The sequence below is a fragment of the Perca flavescens genome, chromosome 22 (assembly GCF_004354835.1).
Source record: "Perca flavescens isolate YP-PL-M2 chromosome 22, PFLA_1.0, whole genome shotgun sequence".
In the NCBI taxonomy this organism is placed as follows: Eukaryota; Metazoa; Chordata; class Actinopteri; order Perciformes; family Percidae; genus Perca; species Perca flavescens.
The window spans coordinates 15,246,678-15,265,107 of NC_041352.1; the positions used below are offsets into that span (position 1 = coordinate 15,246,678).

Consider the following 18,430-nt stretch of genomic DNA (forward strand, 5'->3'; position numbering starts at 1 on the left):
ATGTAAAGACAGATACTGTTCCTTTCTAAAAGGATGACATAGTGGAAATCTTGTATTGGTTGATCAGAAAAGATGGCTCTGAATGGGGAATAAGACAAATTTTCAGATGCTAGGATTTTCAGAAGAAAGTTGAACTAATAGGTGGGAAAACCAAAGATTTAGAGTAGAGAGTCTAGGTGAGAAAAGTAAGTGAAGAGGAAAAAAAGAGGAAGCAGGAGGAGGGGAGCTCAGACTGGGAGACCACAAGGGTAATTACCTGCACCAGCCTGCCAAAAGCCCCATAAAACTGGAGTCAACAACACAGTAGTGTTAACTTGTGTGTCTGTGCGAGTGTTTGTGTGTGCGTTCGAGTGTGTCTAATGAGGGTACACATGCATTTAAATGCTGAACAAATTAAACCGAGGTGGGGAAAGGTAATGGGTTACTTCTTGGCACGGAGAGACAGAGTTGGTACAGAGGTCTAAAATGAGCTGCTGTACCAGCTGAACTGAACTTGCTGGCATCATTCTTATCCTCTAACTAGATATGGATGATGTTCTCTGGAGAGAAAGAGCCCTCACATACAGGCTGGGGAAGTTTGGCTGAATTTGTTGCCTAAATATGATTTATTTTAAACTAGATTCCTCCTTTGGGCCATATTTAGTTCTCACTGTCTTTTTTTAATCTTACTTCTCAAATTATCTTGATCTGTCTTTCTGTTCCGCCAACAGAACTTATTGCTGTTGGGCGCCACAGCCATAGAGGACCGTCTGCAGGCTGGCGTGCCAGAGACCATCGCCACTCTGATGAGGGCCGACATCAAGATCTGGGTCCTCACTGGAGACAAGCAGGAGACTGCCATCAACATAGGTGAGAGGAAAGCACTTAAAAATAAACACTATGGCCAAAATGTGAGTTTAAGTCATTAGAAGGACAGTTCTGCCACAAGCAGATGGAAAGTAAGAGCTGTGAGGGTGCTTTTAGTGAAGTATGTGACAGTAATGTAGGCAAATCCAGTGATAGTGTCCCCTTGTGAAAGTCCCCTTGTCACTGCAGCCTGTTATGCAGCAATATAGGAAACTGTACGTATTGTGAAGTTTATTGAATCACGGCTAGAAGAATAACGGCCATTATGTGGGCTGTGAAATGCCAAACATGTCTCCAATCTCGAAGTGAAATGTTCCAGCGGCCAGTATACGCAGGGTAGAAGGGCTTACATTTGCACAGAAATTACATTTGTGTGTATGGTTTCTCTTGGTAGTTGTGGAGGATGTTTGTGGCAGATGTCCACAAAAGCAACACTTACAAATAAAAACAAAATTTGGTTTAAAAGTTTGGACACCCTCTGAGACTGAACCCTCTGAGACTGAACTGAACTGCTCTCTACACCTATTAGTATTCAGAATAATTGTGAGTGAGTAGTTTTGCTGTGTTTAGTTGCTGCATGATGTAGTTGAACTTTGCATAAGTGACTACAATAGAGATATATGATGATGGCTGGAGGCTGATGGAGGAGAATGGAGTCAGATAGCTGTGTGAGAGAATGGAGCAGGACTTTGCAAATCCAGTCGAACATGAGACCCTTTTTTCACCTTTGTTTTGGGTGTGAGTACATCTAATCTCTCTCCCATCCCCCATTCTCTACCTTCCACTATCTGTTTCTGTTTCTCAGGTTACTCTTGCCGTCTGGTGACACACCACATGTCCCTCATCATCGTCAACGAGGACTCTCTGGATGTGAGTAGACCCTCCTCTTCCTACTGCAGACCTTCATTCACGTCTGTTTACACTTTGTACAGTATTGTGTGTGTGTGTGTGTGTGTGTGTGTGTGTGTGTGTGTGTGTGTGTGTGTACACAGGAGAGAGAGGGTTATGTGGTGGGGTCTTAAGCAGGTTACTGTGGGAACTAGGGTGTGGTCCACAGCCAGATTGGTGGGTGGGGCTCTTTGTGTGCTCAAAGGTGCAGGTAATTAAAGTCTCTGGTGTCCCTTTTTGGAGAAAGGGATGGAAAAAAAAAACAAGTAGTGAACTATCACTTCTTTCCCTCTCTCTTCCTTTTTCCTTTCCTTCTGTCTCTTTCTTAACATTCACATACAGTACCTGACTATTAATGTCAAACAGTATTCCCACACTATGTGTGTCTCTTTAACTAACCTATTTCTAGCTAAATGCCAGCACGGTGCACAGACTGTATATGTGTTGACATGTACATATGTTCCTGTTGCCATTTAGTGAGATCTGAGATCTTTAAATAAGATTTCACAAAGTTATGTGTCTTTGCGTTCAGGTTTCCACCTGAGTGGCTTGATTACTGTCATGTGTCTCTGTGTCGGTCTCTCTTTCACACACTCCCTGACTCCCACATGTGTGCTTACACTTAGACACACATACTGTACACATACAATCACAGTGTGTTCACTTTTACAGAGTTTGTTTATATGTGAGACTGGGCAGATTATGCCTCATAAAGTTTTAGTGTCAGAACTGTGTGTGTGCTTGTGTGTGTATTCGTTTATGAGTGCCTGTTTGTGGGCCCAAAGAGGGATTTTATTAGTCTATGGCATGATCAACACGACATTAGAGACCTCTATGTGGTAAACATTGGATCCAATTGGAATCTGTGTGATGCATCAAAGTGGTGTCTGGCTGGTCAAACGCCAGACAGCGTGCAAGGCCACTTAGATGCTGAGTAAACTGAGATAGACAGGGTGAATATAGAATGTCAGGGTAACACGGGTACTTTAGCCTGAGAATTGTCCATGGCATAGACAATTATGTGATTGGTACAAAAGGGTGAAAGCTAATACAGTTAGCACTGTAAGTGCATTCGATCTTAATAAGGTTTAGAAAATGTAGTTAGCAGCCTGTCTTCCATGTTTTATCACATACTGTGATCCAGTAAAAAGTTCAGTCTGATTGCTGTCTTTTGGCATTTGGCCCTAACTGGTGATGACATCAAAAAGTTGTTTCTTTCATTTTATTTCTTATACATATTTGATATCTATAAGCTGTAATTGCAGCCACAGGGAATATTATAACTATCTTCCCTTTGGGAAATTCTTCCTTCTAGGTAGATCCAGCAGCACATAAGACAAGAGGTTTATGTTAAAGTCAGAGTATTCTTTTAGCAGCAACACGTCAGAAAAGAAAACTTTCGTTACAAATATTTTCAGGCAGAAAATCTCTTCTACAGCTGAATGGCTTGTAATGAGGCAGGGTGTACTGTAGCAATGAAGGCTTTAGGCCTGTGCTAAGAGTTGCTGTCTGAAGATGACACTTCCAGTAGGGTGGGGATGTTAAGTAAAGTAGCCTGAGGAAGGTCTGGCTGGTCCACACAGCATTATGGGATGGGAGAAAAACGTGCTCTGGTTTATTGGCATGTCTTTTAAACCAATCACAATCCTCTTTGGCCGAGCTAAGCACCGGACGGAGCCCGGTGCCGCTGCAAAATAGCCTCTGGAAGGAACTTGTTTTGGTGGAACATGTGTACGTTCAAAGGTTGTTTTAGTCGTGCCACCGAAAACTCCAATAGGACAGATAGTCTAGCTAGCTGTCTGGATTTACCCTGAAGAGATCTGAGGAGCAGTTAACCATAGTCCTCATAAATCCACCGGAGTTTAAAATTTCAACACAAAGAAAGCGGAAGGTTACGGACGTTCGGCCAAAAAGAGTGACATCTGGCGGAATTTCCGGCAGCAACGGACCAATCCCGGAAGTGGAATGTCGTGGATATAGACTACACTCCCTATGACTGGATTATTCTTTATATGATTTTGTGTGGTGCAGTTTCAATATTTTCTTATGCAAAATGCAGACAGAGACTTTCCGTTTAATACACTCCATTTAGCAGCAACTCAAAACAACTTGGTGCAGCAGGGATTAGGGATCCATCTTTCAGCTGGAAAGCCTGGCCTCAATACAAAGAAATGGCAAACGTCCACCCTGCTGATGTGTCCTTGAGCACGTTTTTATGTTTGTACCAGCTCAGGGTTATTATCACTTATTTTGTAAAATAGTTGTACTAACACCTTTCTGTATGGCACAAAGAGACAGGAAAGAGGAGAGGGACAGCTGTTCATGAAACATAAACCATGTGTCAGTTCATGATCTACAGTATGCTTCAGAGCCCGGTGCATTTGTAGCACACTTTCAAGTGGGTGTAAATGCAACACAGCAAACATGAGACAGAATAAACAACATGGAAAAACTGCTGCAACAAAACCCAATAAAAGTTTTTTAAAAAGAGAGTAATGAATGCTGAATCTTATACACAAATACAGTAATGGCATCCCAAAGACAATCAGATATTTGTCAGATCAGATATCCAATTTTCTCTTCCTTTTAAAAACACACACATCTAGATCTTTGATATTTGGACAGATGGATGTAAGAAAAGAAACATTCTCATATATGAATTTAGCATGCTTGTGTGTGCACGTGGTGTCACAGTCATGCCTGTCAATCAAGACAACTTCAGAGAGCTCTGGTTGTGACTGGTGGTCTGTGTGGATGAAAGCAACACACTCCTCAGTACAGCACTTATCTCACACTTAAAATAACTTTGTGTGAGAGAGAGAGTCAGAGGAAGAGCATGAATAAGCAACAAAATATGTGTATTTATCTCAGTGGAAGTGCAGGAGTGTGTTCGTGAATAAAAATGGGGAGTGTTTATTGTGCTTCATGAATGAGATAGACAATCTGGATAGAGAAAGAAAGGGGGAGAAAAAGGGGGCCAAGCCATGTGAGGGCGATGAGTGAGTGGTAATGCGATCTCCTTTTGGTGCTTCTCCTCATCAAAACAAACCCTGTGAGCAATGCCTCCTGGGTAAACGGTTTGCGACCACTGAAGCTGTGACAAGCGCCATCTGTCACCTTCAGATCACATGCCACACACAGACTCGCACAAATCTTTGCCTTGTCTCCTTCTGTTTAGTCAGTACTGAAGGACACAAGCATACGAATGTAATGCCTCCTTTTTTTCCCTCTTACTTTTGTCTCTGAATCTGAGACACACACACACACACACACACACACACACACACACACACACACACACACACACACACACACTCACACTATTTACCCTAGATGCAGTGGCACATGACACTGATCAGCTTGATAGTTCCGAATATACATTACATCTAACTTTCCCACAATCCCCCTCTCCCCGTCATGCTGCCCGCAGTACAACTCTTAAACAAACAACATCTCTCTTCTGCTCATTAATCATCTTTATACACACACACACACACACACACACACACACACACACACACACACACACACACACACACACACACACACACACGTTGTAGCGCCTCAACTTGCATGCTCTATTGTTCTATCTTTTTTCAATTTTTAATAGTTTTTCAACATCAGGCCTCCCACTGTTAAAGTCCACGTTTGTTTCTATTTTTTTTGCGTGTGTGTGATTCTGGCTCAGGCAGCAGAAGATGTGGGTGTTTGCACAGATGCCCTGCCTGATAATTAAATGGTATATTAAATCTCAGTGGTGACAGAATCTGCACTTCCGATATGAGCATGTCTTTCTCTGTCTTCTTTTCACTCCGCAGCGCGCTCTCTCTCTCTCTCTCTCTCTCTCTCTCTCTCTCTCTCTCTCTCTCTCTCTCTCTCTCTCTCTCTCTCTCTCTCTCTCTCTCTTTCCCCCGAGTCTAGTTAACACTCCTTGTCCTTCGTCGTCCCCCTTTTCTTTGTACCTTTTCCCATTTATCTTGCTTAGTGCTTTTTTGTATATATTCTGCTCTGCCTATGTACATTTGTCATGATGGCAATAGCGATTAAGCTCTCTTTGAATGGAGAGGGTGGCCTGGATCGGATCAACATTTGGCTTTCCCGATCCTCCCTGTGTGTGCATTTATTTATATATACACTACTGGTCAAAAGCTTTAGAACACCCCAATTTTTCTAGTTTTTTTTATTGAAATTTTAGCAGTTCAAGTCCATTGAATAGCTTGAAATGGTACAAAGGTAAGTGGTGAACTGCCTGAGATTTAAAAAAAAAAAAAAAGTAAGGTTACCCAAAACTGAAAAATAATGTACATTTCAGTATTTTACAAAAAGGCCTTTTTCAGGGAACAAGAAATGGGTTAACATGGTAAAGCTGTTCTGCAGCAATGGAGGTTGATCAAGCTTTGAAAGTTGGTGCTACCAATTCCCACAGGTGCTCCAACTTGTCTGGATTACTTACAACCCCCTCTGTTTGTATAAAAGTATTGTTGGAACACACTGTGGTACCATACCCTCGTGAGCATTATTTGAACAGTATTGTACTGCAGAAAGTAGTGTTGCCATAAAAATGGCAGGAAAAAGGCAATTAACAATGGAAGAGAGACAGACCATCATAACACTTAAGAATGTTGGTCTTTCCTACAGAGAAATTGCAAAGAAAGTTAAGGTGTTAGTGAGTACAGTATTCTTCACCATCAAAAGGCACTTAGAAACTGGGGGAAACTCTGACAGGAAGAGGTCTGGCAGACCCAAAGCCACAACAGAATCAGAAGACAAGTTTCTGACAGTCAACAGTAGGGTTGGGTATCGTTTTTTTTTTTTTCGATTCCGGTGCTAAATTGATACTTTTAAAACGGTGCCGGTGCCTAAACGGTGCCTGAACCGGTACTTTTCAATAAAGTTAAAAAAAAAAAAAATAAGGGTAGTAAACAACAGTCAGTGACTTGTTTATTGCTAAGGCCATGGTCAAAATTAAAGATTTAATAATAACGTAATAACTATAACAATAACTTATTTCACCAGTAAATTGCTATTGAACCCCAGATGGGAAAAGGGTATTTTACAATTACTGTCAATGCACCACGAGGCTACCAGTTTTAAGTGAATCTGTGTTGTTTAATTCCGACAACGGCAGCTGCAAGTGAACGCACCGTCTGTGTTGTTTAATTCCGACCATATAAACATACTGTATATCTATGAATTGCGACAGCTGCTGCGCTGCAGTGCAGACTGTTACATCCCGCTGTTGAAGTCCTCCACAGTGAAATACAGTCACACTTTACAATGTTTAACGTTAGCTGTCAGCATTTTAACCGTGATTAATCCAGCTGCTAGCTAAAGGTAGGCTAACGTTACATGCTGTCAGGTGTAGTGTAAAGTCAGGCACCGAAATGAGGCACCGAAACTTTCGTTCTTATTCGGTCTCGTTACTACCGTTTACGTCGGCACCGGTTCCCTATTGGCACCGAGTTTCGGTACCCAACCCTAGTCAACAGCTTGCGTGATAGACGGCTCACAGGACAACAGCTTAATACTTGTCGTAATAAGCAAGTCTCAGTTTCAACTGTAAAGAGAAGACTTCGAGCTGCAGGTTTGATAGGTCGAGTTGCAGCAAGAAAGCCATTGCTAAGACGTCAGAATAAGAAAAAGAGGCTTGCCTGGGCCAAGAAACCTCGTCAATGGACTACTGAAGACTGGAAGAAGGGGCTATGGACTGATGAATCAAAATGAAATCTTCGGTTCATCACGCAGGATTTTTGTACACCGTCGAGGATGGTTCCTCAGTGTGTGACATCAACTGTCAAATATGGAGGAGGAAGCGTGATGGTCTGGGGCTGTTTTGCTGGATCCAGGGTCGGTGATTTGTACAGTGAAAGGCACCCTGAACCAAAACGGCTACCACAGCATTTTGCGGCGCCATGCAGTACCCTCTGGTATGCACCTAGTTGGTCAGGGGTTCATCCTACAGCAAGATAATGACCCAAAACATAAGTCCAAGCTATGCCAGAACTACCTTAGCAAAAAATAACAAGATGGTAAGCTTAAAAACATGGAGTGGCCAGCACAGTCACCAGACTTAAACCCCATTGAGCTGGTTTGGGATGAACTGGACAGAAAAGTGGAAGCAAAGCAACCTACAAGTGTCACACATTTATGGGAACTTCTGCAACAGAGTTGGGAAGAAATTTCTGAAGAATATTTGATTTCCATTGTAGAAAGAATGCCACGAGTGTGTTCAGCTGTTATATCTGCCAAAGGGGGCTACTTTGATGAGTCAAAAATTTAGAATACAATTTGGTTTATAAATTGATTCCATGATTTATTTTTTAACTTAAATTGTTCATTTGTTCTATTCTTTCATTTCAGAGTACAATAAGACATTGAACTGCATGAATTTCAATAAAAACCTGGAAAAATTGGGGTGTTCTAAAACTTGTGTGTGTGTGTGTGTGTGTGTGTATATATATATATATATATATATATATATATATATATATATATATATATATATATATATATATATATATATATATACACACACACACACACACACATACTACCGGTCAAAAGTTTGGGGTCACTTAGAAATTTCCATTCCAGACACAATACCTGCTGAGATCAGTTGTATTGTTTTTTTTAACCAGGGCAGCAGTTTTCAGATTACATTATTTGCTTACATAATTGCAAAAGGGTTCTCGACTGTTGTAGAAAGAAGTGGCTGAAGAAACACTTGAAATGCATGCTTTTTGGTCTAAATGTCATACCCAAATTAAAAGTGGTACAGCTCCCATATACTTTGACACTCAGGGGTGTACCTGATATCATTGGAAAGGTGATTGATGTGGGTTTGTTTGTGTATTTGAGAAGTGTTGTATTTTGTAGTTTTTTGGCTTTTTTATTTGCAAATAGAAATAAAAAAACGCACAGAAATATTTGTAGAAAAGAATTCATATAAAATCCATTTTTGAGTCTTTTAGCTTCTGAATTTTTTTCTGTAGTAAGCTGAGACGTGGCTAATGCTGTGTTGTCTGTTACCTGTCAGATGTGTTTACAGCAGTGTATTTTAATAATTTTACAGATTTATAACTTGGACAGAAATAAAAAATCTCCATTCTAGCCTCTGTAACTCTGTGTCAGTAAGGCCTAGAATCTAGAATATATATATATATAATTAGTGTGTGTTTTTTTTTTTTTTCTATGGTAAAGTATGCAATGAGAGAATGTGACCTGTGATATCTCAAACCGCCTCCATGCCCTTCCATTTTGTGATCTAAATATAAACCCGATAAAATTCCATGCAGAAGGGCCTGTGAACATGGTTTACAAAGTGTGTGTGTGTGTGTGTGTCTGTCTTTCTGCCCATTTTGAGCTCCGATGCATATGAAAAATAAACATTTAGTTTGGAACATAACAATGTTTGCTAATGAGATCTGTCATATTGCAACTAGGGCAATCAAAGCGTTAAGCAATCTTTTCCTCTAAGGTCTCCAGAAATAGCAGGTAATTTAGCGTGAGAAAGATGAAAGTTACATAGTAATGGATTTTTCTTTGGTCCCATGTTTGCTCTCTTTGAGAAAGTGTTAACAGATCATAGTGGACCTTTTGTGCACTGTTTCTTTTCATGTTAAGACACTGTTCTTTCTCATTAGGGTTACAGTTAGGTCTGGAGTTGCTGTACTTGAGTAAAGGCTGCCCGTTAGCTTTAAGAGCTAACTAGTGTTTGTACCTTAGTAACCTTTTTAGTCTTCTATAGCTCCCTGCAGACTTATCCTGGTTATTATCCCGGGTTATCTTAGCCGCCGCTAAAGCTTTGATTGGACCTGTTGCAACAAGTCACTGTGTTGTATTAGCAGCTCACTGCTAGGCTGGTGAAGTGTTTGCATTTATTTGTTTGTGACTCTCTCCTCTAGGGCCTTTTTATAATGTCGATTTTTGGTACAACTAGCAACAAAGCCATTATTCTAATCCTCTAAATAACTCGCACAGTCGGTGGAATTTGAAGCTGTCCCCTCACACATCTGCTCATATCATGTTGGAAAGAGCTTTACAGAATTACGACCCATACAGAAAGTTGTGCAAGAATTTAAGCATCAACACCCAACACCCCAAATATGTGTCAAGTGCAGTGTTTTTATACAATCATTTTTCACTTACGTCCTGTTTACTTAGTATTTTGCTGCGGAGGCTTTTTGTGTCCATTCCTCTGTGATGGACAAGCAGGGAAAAGTTCTTTTTTGTCAGATTCTCATCTCTCACACATGCTCGGCATGTACACATACACACAACCCCTGTGCGCTTACATGCAAACAGACACACTCATACATGCACACACGTGTTTTACTCCTCTGTAAAAACCGATGCACATCACACACACACACACAGACAGTTTGAGTTTTAGGACTCTGACAACCTGTAATCTCCTTTAATCCTTTCATTATGTTTTTGTTTTCCTTTCCGCTGTTTGGGGAAAAAGGTGAATGCAAACAGGAATTCCGGCACACAAAGAAAAACACACAGCCTCAGGCTGAGAAAACAAGACCAGGGAATTTTTGGGAAGAGGAGGCACACTTGTGTGTATGTCTGCATCGCTATTTGGCAAGAAGAAGAGAGACCGCATTGTTGTTATGATTGTGTTACATACATGTGTATATATATATATGTATTTGTGTGTCTGTGTTTGAGTGTGTGCTTGCTTGCTTGCTGTGTTGTCTCTTGCACATGCTGACCTGTGGACAGAGGGCTCATCTCTCTGCGGGTCACCGGACTCTCTCAGGTCTGATGGCCGCCAGTAACCCACTGTGAGAGAGACTGTGTAGATTCTAAACGCAGCCACATTTTCAAATGTTTGTGTACTTTTGTGTCTAGAGTTTGGTCTTGTGTATCTGATTGCCATGTGTTTAGTTGAATTGCCCAAACAGGTTCTGTCATGGGGCATTTCATTTTGCGTCATTCCTTGTTTATTATGTGTTTAAAGCATAAGCTGAATTCCACATGTAGAAAACTGTCCCTAGATAGACGGTTAGTGAGTTGTTATCTACAGTATTGAATAACACTTGATGGATAAAACATCTGATTAGTGTTGGAGTTACTTTAATCATCTTTAACCTGAATTCACCAGGTGATCGCCTTAACGTAAAGAGCTTTTAGAAACATGAAGTCAGCTGGAACAAGCTGGAACTGTTAAATACTTATAACCTTATTTTTCACTGTTCTTACATGGTTTAATAACAATTCATAATTGAAAGCTAAAAGTTGTTACTTTTAAATTTTTTTATTTCTTTGGATTGGATAATCAGCAGAAATTCTGTTTTACATTTTGTGTGTGTGTGTGTGTGTGTGTGTGTGTGTGTGTGTGTGTGTGTGTGTGTGTGTGTGTGTGTGTGTGTGTGTGTGTGTGTGTGTGTGTGTGTGTGTGTGTGTGTGTGTGTGTGTGTGTGTGTGTGTGTGGTAGCTTGTAGCGTGCCTGCTCCTCCACATGGAATTCATTACAACGCTGTGGGATGTTTATTTTCTCAATTAATCCCTGTTCCTCTATTATCAAGAACTCAGTCAAAACTGCCCCCAAACTTCTGCCCTGCAGACAAGCTGGCATATACACAAACACACACACACACACTTACACTTTGCTGTTAGACATGAATGATGCATTTTACCCCACCACAACATTAGTCCTCATTTCTTTTTTATCTTCTTCCTCTAGTTGTGTGTTCTTTTGCATATTTTCTCTCTCTGTGGTGTGATTTCAGATTTGATGTCATGGTTCAACATGCCCCTGGGACCTTGTAGCATCAGCGTGTTGGGATGTTGTCTGGAACAACTGTGAACTTTATATTGGCATTCTTTATTGTTTAGTGTACACAGATGCAAATTCTTTCCCCAGATGAAAGCATCCCGTTCAACCAGGAGCATATGTCTTCCATTTACTGTCAGTGGTTTTGACCTTTCAACAAATTGTCTGCGTGTTTTGATGTGTGTGATTTGTATTTCCACCACTTACATTTCCACAAAAACATAAAACCTGAAAATGCCATCACTTGAAAGGGCCGCTGCCAGATCGCATCAGAAAAACATACATTTTCAGGGTGAGATTTAGATTTATGATTGGTTAGGGTACAGATAAGGATTGTTAGTGGTTAGGTTCAGGGTTAGAGGTTTGGTTTTCACTGTAAGCCAACAGCATTTCCTGATCCATCCTTATGAACACTGATGTGTGTTGTATGTTGCTGACTTGAACCAACTGTAGAAAAAATGTTGAAGATAAAAGCTTGTCAGTAAAAGCATGTTGATGATGTGTGAAACTGTCAAACTAGTCTCTGAAGCTTAGTTTTGGGAGGGGACATGTAGAATATCTAGTCAATCTTCCTTTAAAGATCTAAGAAAGACCCCAAACCCTCGTCTCTGTGTCTCTGCCTTCTTGCAGGCTACTCGTGCCACTCTGACGACTCACTGTTCATCCCTGGGCGACTCTCTGAGGAAGGAAAATGAGTTGGCGCTGATCATCGATGGTCAGACGCTGAAATATGCACTGTCCTTCGAGCTTCGCCAGGCCTTCCTTGACTTGGCGTTGTCCTGCAAGGCTGTCATCTGCTGCCGGTAGGGAAGACTCATTCATCCCACACATACGAATGCATAAGCAAACTTTTATTGCAGAGTATCTGCACAAGTCTTAAAAGCAGGAAAAGTTAGGAATTCTGAATTTACAAAAGACAAAAATATTAAAATTCAGTGCTTTACCTTGGGTCTATCTTGACCAAAACTTGTGACCAAAAAACTGAAACAAATGTGTCTGCAAGAAGTCCGGACAAAGTCGACAGCAAAGCCTTGTTGTCTAGCTGCTTAATGTCCTGCACCTGTACCCAAGGTTTTCTTTAATTCTACTCAGACATGACAAGAATGACCACAAATGGTCTTCCTCAGGCAAAGGTGAGGTTGTGAGCTGTGATGACACCTTGGACATCATCTATGAAATTAATCCTAATGACTGTCAAAAGCTTTATTGCATGTTGGCAGGAGAAGGTTGGTGAGAGTGGGTGTCATTGTGGTTAAAATCCTCAGACTGCTCTTTTTTTAATAAAGTAAGCCAATCAGCAACTGGAGGCACCTATATTTAAAAAAAAAAAAAAAAAAAAAAAAAATGCACACAAGCACTTGAAGAAAAAAAAAGATCCATTGAGTATCACCATATACAGATTAATTCTCACCCGTTTGTTTGATAAAGAGAGTGTCAGTGTGTGTGCACGTGCAGGCCTGTATATCTGCATGCATGTATATAAAGGTTGTCGGTTGCACACGGTCAGCAAATGAACGAGAATGATAAAAGCCTGTCCTGGTGCACAGCAGGAGTAATGTAATACACTACGCCGCTTGGAAATGTCAAAGCAATGACTCACTTACAGTTGGCACCCTAGGAATGGGCACCAACACACACACAGACATTGCCATTATTTCCATTCATACAAAGTGCACTCTGTTCATAGAATGTTTACTGCTTGTTCCCTTTTTTGGTCATGTTCCACTCAGCACCATCTGTGATGTTTAACAAAAGAGTTTCCACTCTCCTATGTGTGTGATCGTACGCATACATGTGTGTGTGCAGCCAGGAGGGAAGTAATTGACTCTCCCTTGCATATCCAGGCCATATCCGGACTCAGGTCTCACAGGCCTTGCAAACAGCCTCCAGCTTCCTTTCCTCTATCCTTCACTCCATCGCTCTCTTTATGTGCACATCTCTCCTTCCCTACTTCCTCCTCCCCTTTACATCTCTCTCGCTACCCTGGTTAGGGCTGGGTATCCAACATCAAATGGTCTGATTCAAAGGGAGTTCCTGATTTAAAGCAAAATGTTGCCGCTTTTGAAATGCGTGCAAAAGAGCAAGCTTGAGGTACTCAACTGTAGAGGAGCATGGTGGAGTTTGGATGAAAAGCCTTCATTAGATACATAGCTTATTCATAAATAAGGTCTTCATCAGGTTGCTCCTCTATGCATGAGTGCCTGAGGTTTGCGTTTTCGCACATTTTGAAGGTTTTAACCCTTTTTCAATAGGATCACCAGCATTACTTTAAGTGTATCCCAAGATTTACCCTTTGAGCAAAACATTTTGTTTTTTTTTGGCCATCTTTTATATAAGCAGTTAGTTCTTGTACAGCTGCTTGTGTTTAGACAATATTTAACATTTGAGAGATTTGGCTCCAAAAAGGGTTTTGTAGAAAAAAAACTTTTATATTTATCAAAGTAAGAAATCAGGAACAAATCTTGACTCTAGTAGATATTTGTATTTTGTACTGTAGGTTGGTGCTTCCGACGGATTTTTTTTGCTCAGATTCTTTAATTTGAATAATTATTAGAGGCCAGATGAGATAAAACTGAACCAAAACAAAGATTACAGAAAAGTTGAATCTCACAATGCCTTGGGAGGTCCCGACCCGCATGTTGGGAGCCACTGCTGTAGGCAATTCCTGTTGTGAGTGTGGCACAAAACTGTTAATAAGGTGCCTGTACATAATGAGCTGAGCTGTAGCTTTGACTTTTAAGACTTTCAAGTATCTGTGTGTGTGTGTGTGTGTGTGTGTGTGTGTGTGTGTGTGTGTGTGTGTGTGTGTGTGTGTGTGTGTGTGTGTGTGTGTGTGTGTGTGTGTGTGTGTGTGTGTGTGTGTGTGTGTGTGTGTGTGTGTGTGTCTGTGTCTCTCTCTCTCTCTCTCTCTCAGGGGCGGGTGCACTAGTATGCATGGCTTCCTGACTTCACTGTGCATTTGTTTATAGGAGGACTTAGCGGCTGCTTATTTTCTGCTTAGTTCCACCACGAAGAGCACTGGGAGCCTTTCATCTCCTCCAACGCCACTTTACACAAATCCAGACACTGTCAGCAGTGTTTAGAGGAAAGGTAGAGTAAGCGAGAGAGAGAGAGAGAGAGAGCGATAAAGAGAGATTTGTGGTCAGAGGCCAAGAGACGCACTGGCAGACACACACACACTTCAGACGCAGAATAGGGAAACACAAAGAGCAGAGGTTGATCCCATCCTTCTGCAACGACTACAGAGGCCAAGACTCTCTAAGGTTTTCATCTGTGGTGTGTGTGTTTCTGTCTTTGCACATGCCTATGTATGAATACTAAGCAGACCACCCAGCTCTGTGATTTCAGCTTGACCGGGACTTGATCCTTCTTACGTATTCATAGGAGATAGACCATCTTTATGACCTGTGGGCTCCAGCCGGATGTGTGTGTGAAGGGTCATACATCTGCTCATAATTTCATTTAGTCATATCTTCATCAAAGCATCATGCTGCATTCTGTTTGCATGTGACGGCTCATGCAGCTGCACATAATTAGATTTTGTAATATCATTATCCGAGCACTGACGTACACAGTGGGGTTTTGATGGAAGACTTAAGAGTTAGAGCTGTACTTGACACGCAGAGAAACCGTCATTTTGAAAGTGACTCCTCCTCTTTCTAGGAACAGTTTGAAGTATTGTCCACACAATAGCCCGGTGTTGATAGTCAAATTACTTTCACCTAATTCATCACTGAGGCTCAGGTAATTACTATAATCAGGGAAATGTAATGTAAATATTTAATATCTGGATTTGGGTTAGTCTCTTGTAATGCAGCCACTAGACAAATGGCCTACTGTAACTAACTAATAGACACCACGTTTTATATCAAACACAAATATTTCATCTTATGGTAAAAAAAAAAAAAAAAAAGGTCTCATACTGTGCATGTGCCCCTACACTTGCAAGTCTTGTACTGTGGGAAACATAACTTACTTTGTTTAAACTAAATTTAATCCCAGTCCCAGTATCGGTTTTCTCCCATGTCTCTCTTCCTTTGTAGATATATTTTTTTTCACAGTACAGGTTGCAGGTAGTAAGAACAAGACTCACTTAAGCTGTGTGCATGTGAATGACAGGCAGTAGGAACGCCTCCTCATACAAAGCATGTTTTAAAAGCCGAGATGAGGACAAATTTCCTGATACATCTCCCTAAAACTATTATCCAAAGCTGAACTTTTAACTAATATAACTTTTCAACTAAAAATGCACATGAGAAGCAGGATTGTATAAATGTCTTAATAGCTTGGCAAAAAAGAAACCCTTCTTCTCTCGTCACTGCTTCACAAAACGAAGACCTTGAGCCGATCAAAACCTCCAGAATAGATACTAAATGGACCTTGTGGTACTGTTTCCAAAGTCAAGAATGAACTTTGAATCAGTTTTGAAACCAACATGGATGATAAGACCTTAACATGCTTAGAAAAGAATGGTGGAAGAAATTAAGGATTGATGGGGGGGGGAAAAACACTTCCAAAACCTCTTTAGTAAAGCCAAACTAGAAAACCAGTACAACAGAGGGCATCGGTTGGAGCTGTTTTCTCATTTGTCTGCAGGTGTTACACATGGCACCATAAAATGAAAGAATATCCACAGTACTTCAGCAAATGCAGCATAACGCCTCACTATCGTCTCTCAGTGGCCCCGAGGGAAACGTCCGTAATCGAGCCTCCCTTCCCTGGGTCCTTCATTGTCACTGAAGAGACAGAACTGGTTATGGACAGAAGGATCAGTGATACAGGTCAAGAGGGTGGAGTACCACTGGAAGCTCTCTGAACACACAAAACACACACACACACACACACACACACACACACACACACACACACACTCTGAGGCACTCACATGTATGCAGATGTGCATAAATACACACCGCTATAAACCTACACATACATGTGCGTGCGTGCGTGCGTGCGTGCGTGTGTGTCGATTTTTCTCTTCCCCTTCAACGGTTTCCCACTCCTAGGTTTTCAGCCTTTATTCTTTCCTAATTGCAAGCATCTTTGTTTATTTCCCCTCCATCTCAAAATGTATTTTTTCTTTTCTTTCATTCTCACAGTATTCTTTTATCTTTCCCAGAACAGCTGTGTACACATAAACCAACCATCTCTGGCTATCTCTTCCTGTTGTTTCTGCAGAGTGTCTCCGCTGCAGAAGTCTGAGATTGTGGATATGGTGAAGAAATACGTTAAGGCTATCACACTGGCGATAGGCGACGGTGCCAATGATGTGGGCATGATTCAGACGGCTCATGTTGGAGTGGGAATCAGTGGCAATGAGGGCATGCAGGCCACCAACTCTTCTGACTACTCCATAGCACAGGTAGGATGCAGACATAGCATGGAGACATGCAGAAGACGGTCGTTCATGCTTGGTTAGGGTCATACAGATATGTTACAGGCTTTATATGAACGTAGATAATGGATTCATGCTTGGTTGTCCACTCTGCTCAAGTGTCTTAAGGCAAGGCACTGAATTCTTACCTGCTCACTATTCAGCAGATCCTGATCTTTGACCTCCCTGGAGGGGGACAACTGGAATGAGAATTTACTTACAGAGGTCACTCAGTATCATGTAATCAATGCAAACAGCTCATAACAAGTGTTTCTATTCTTACAACAAAACAAAGAAGTCCAGAAAGTCCACAAAAAAATTGAAAGTGTCAGAAAGTGGGTTAATTGTATTTTGTATTGTATTGCATTGTTTTTAATGTAAAAAATATTTGATGTTAAAATTTAAACACGAATCACTTGAAAAGAGTAATCATTTAGAAGAAATGTGTTTAGCTTTAGCTTATTATCCCCTTTTCCCCACATTTCTCAATTTATTTAAATAAAAAGATTGTCCAACAGGACAGCTAAAAAGCTCCCATTAGTGCTGAGAAGATTAGTTGATTATTTAATTTGACAGGAAATTAATTGAAATTCTGATGGTTGTTTAATAATTTATTAATGAAGAATATCAGACATTCCCTTGTGAATTAAATATCTTAGGATTGGTTGGTCAGACAAAACAAGTTGTTTGAAGATGTCACTCTGGGATATTGTGATTTTTCACTACTTTCTGACATTTTCTGACGGACTAAACTACCATACTATACAACAAACAAAATAATAATTTTACAGATAAATTATTGAAAGATTAATTGAAAAGTAAATATTTGTTATTTTCAACTCTAGTTACCATTATCTTTGTGACCCGTAGTTACAACTTAATGCAAACGTGAACTGGATGAAATGAGCCAGAGGGTTCTCCTAATTACTGAGGAGTCTTATCTTTTCTGTCTCTGTCTCACACAAACGCATTCTGTCACTTTCACTGTTTGTGTTGTTTATCTTTCAGCCTTTGGGCATCTTGCACAACTTCTCTGTATCAGTGGGCCGCCTCTTTCTTGTCTCCCAGTCACATTCTTAATATTCTCTCTGTTCCCTTTCTATCTCAGATTTTCTTTTTTAACTCTCTTCTTTATTTTAATTATAGTAATGAATCTCTCTCTCCTCTCTTTTTCCCTGATTGGTAGTTCTCCTACCTAGAGAAGCTGCTATTGGTCCACGGGGCGTGGAGCTACAACCGGGTCACCAAGTGCATCCTCTACTGTTTCTATAAGAATGTGGTCCTCTACATTATAGAGGTAGGAGCTTCACCACCACACCCTCTCTGTTACACACACACACACACACACACACACACACACACACACACACACACACACACACACACACACACACACACACACACACACACACACATTAACAGAGACATTTTGCAGCTGTTTGTTGACATGGCTGACAGTGATGGAAGAGGTACCCTTCTGGTGTCTGCTTTCTGTCTCTTTTGCACACACACAGAAAAAAAAACGTGTGTTTAGATCA

General features: G+C 40.9%; 1 protein-coding gene across 6 annotated transcripts in view; it reads left to right on the forward strand.

Moving 5' to 3' along the window:
* The window catches only part of atp8a2 (ATPase phospholipid transporting 8A2), a 50,197-nt gene that overhangs the window by 20,244 nt on the left and 11,523 nt on the right, over window positions 1-18,430 (forward strand). For all 6 annotated transcript variants that reach the window (XM_028569568.1, XM_028569570.1, XM_028569569.1 and 3 more), the window contains 5 exons: window positions 711-849; window positions 1,652-1,716; window positions 12,149-12,321; window positions 16,697-16,880; window positions 18,079-18,189. In XM_028569568.1, coding sequence (XP_028425369.1) covers window positions 711-849; window positions 1,652-1,716; window positions 12,149-12,321; window positions 16,697-16,880; window positions 18,079-18,189 — 672 coding nt within the window. The remainder of the gene's footprint in view (window positions 1-710; window positions 850-1,651; window positions 1,717-12,148; window positions 12,322-16,696; window positions 16,881-18,078; window positions 18,190-18,430) is intronic.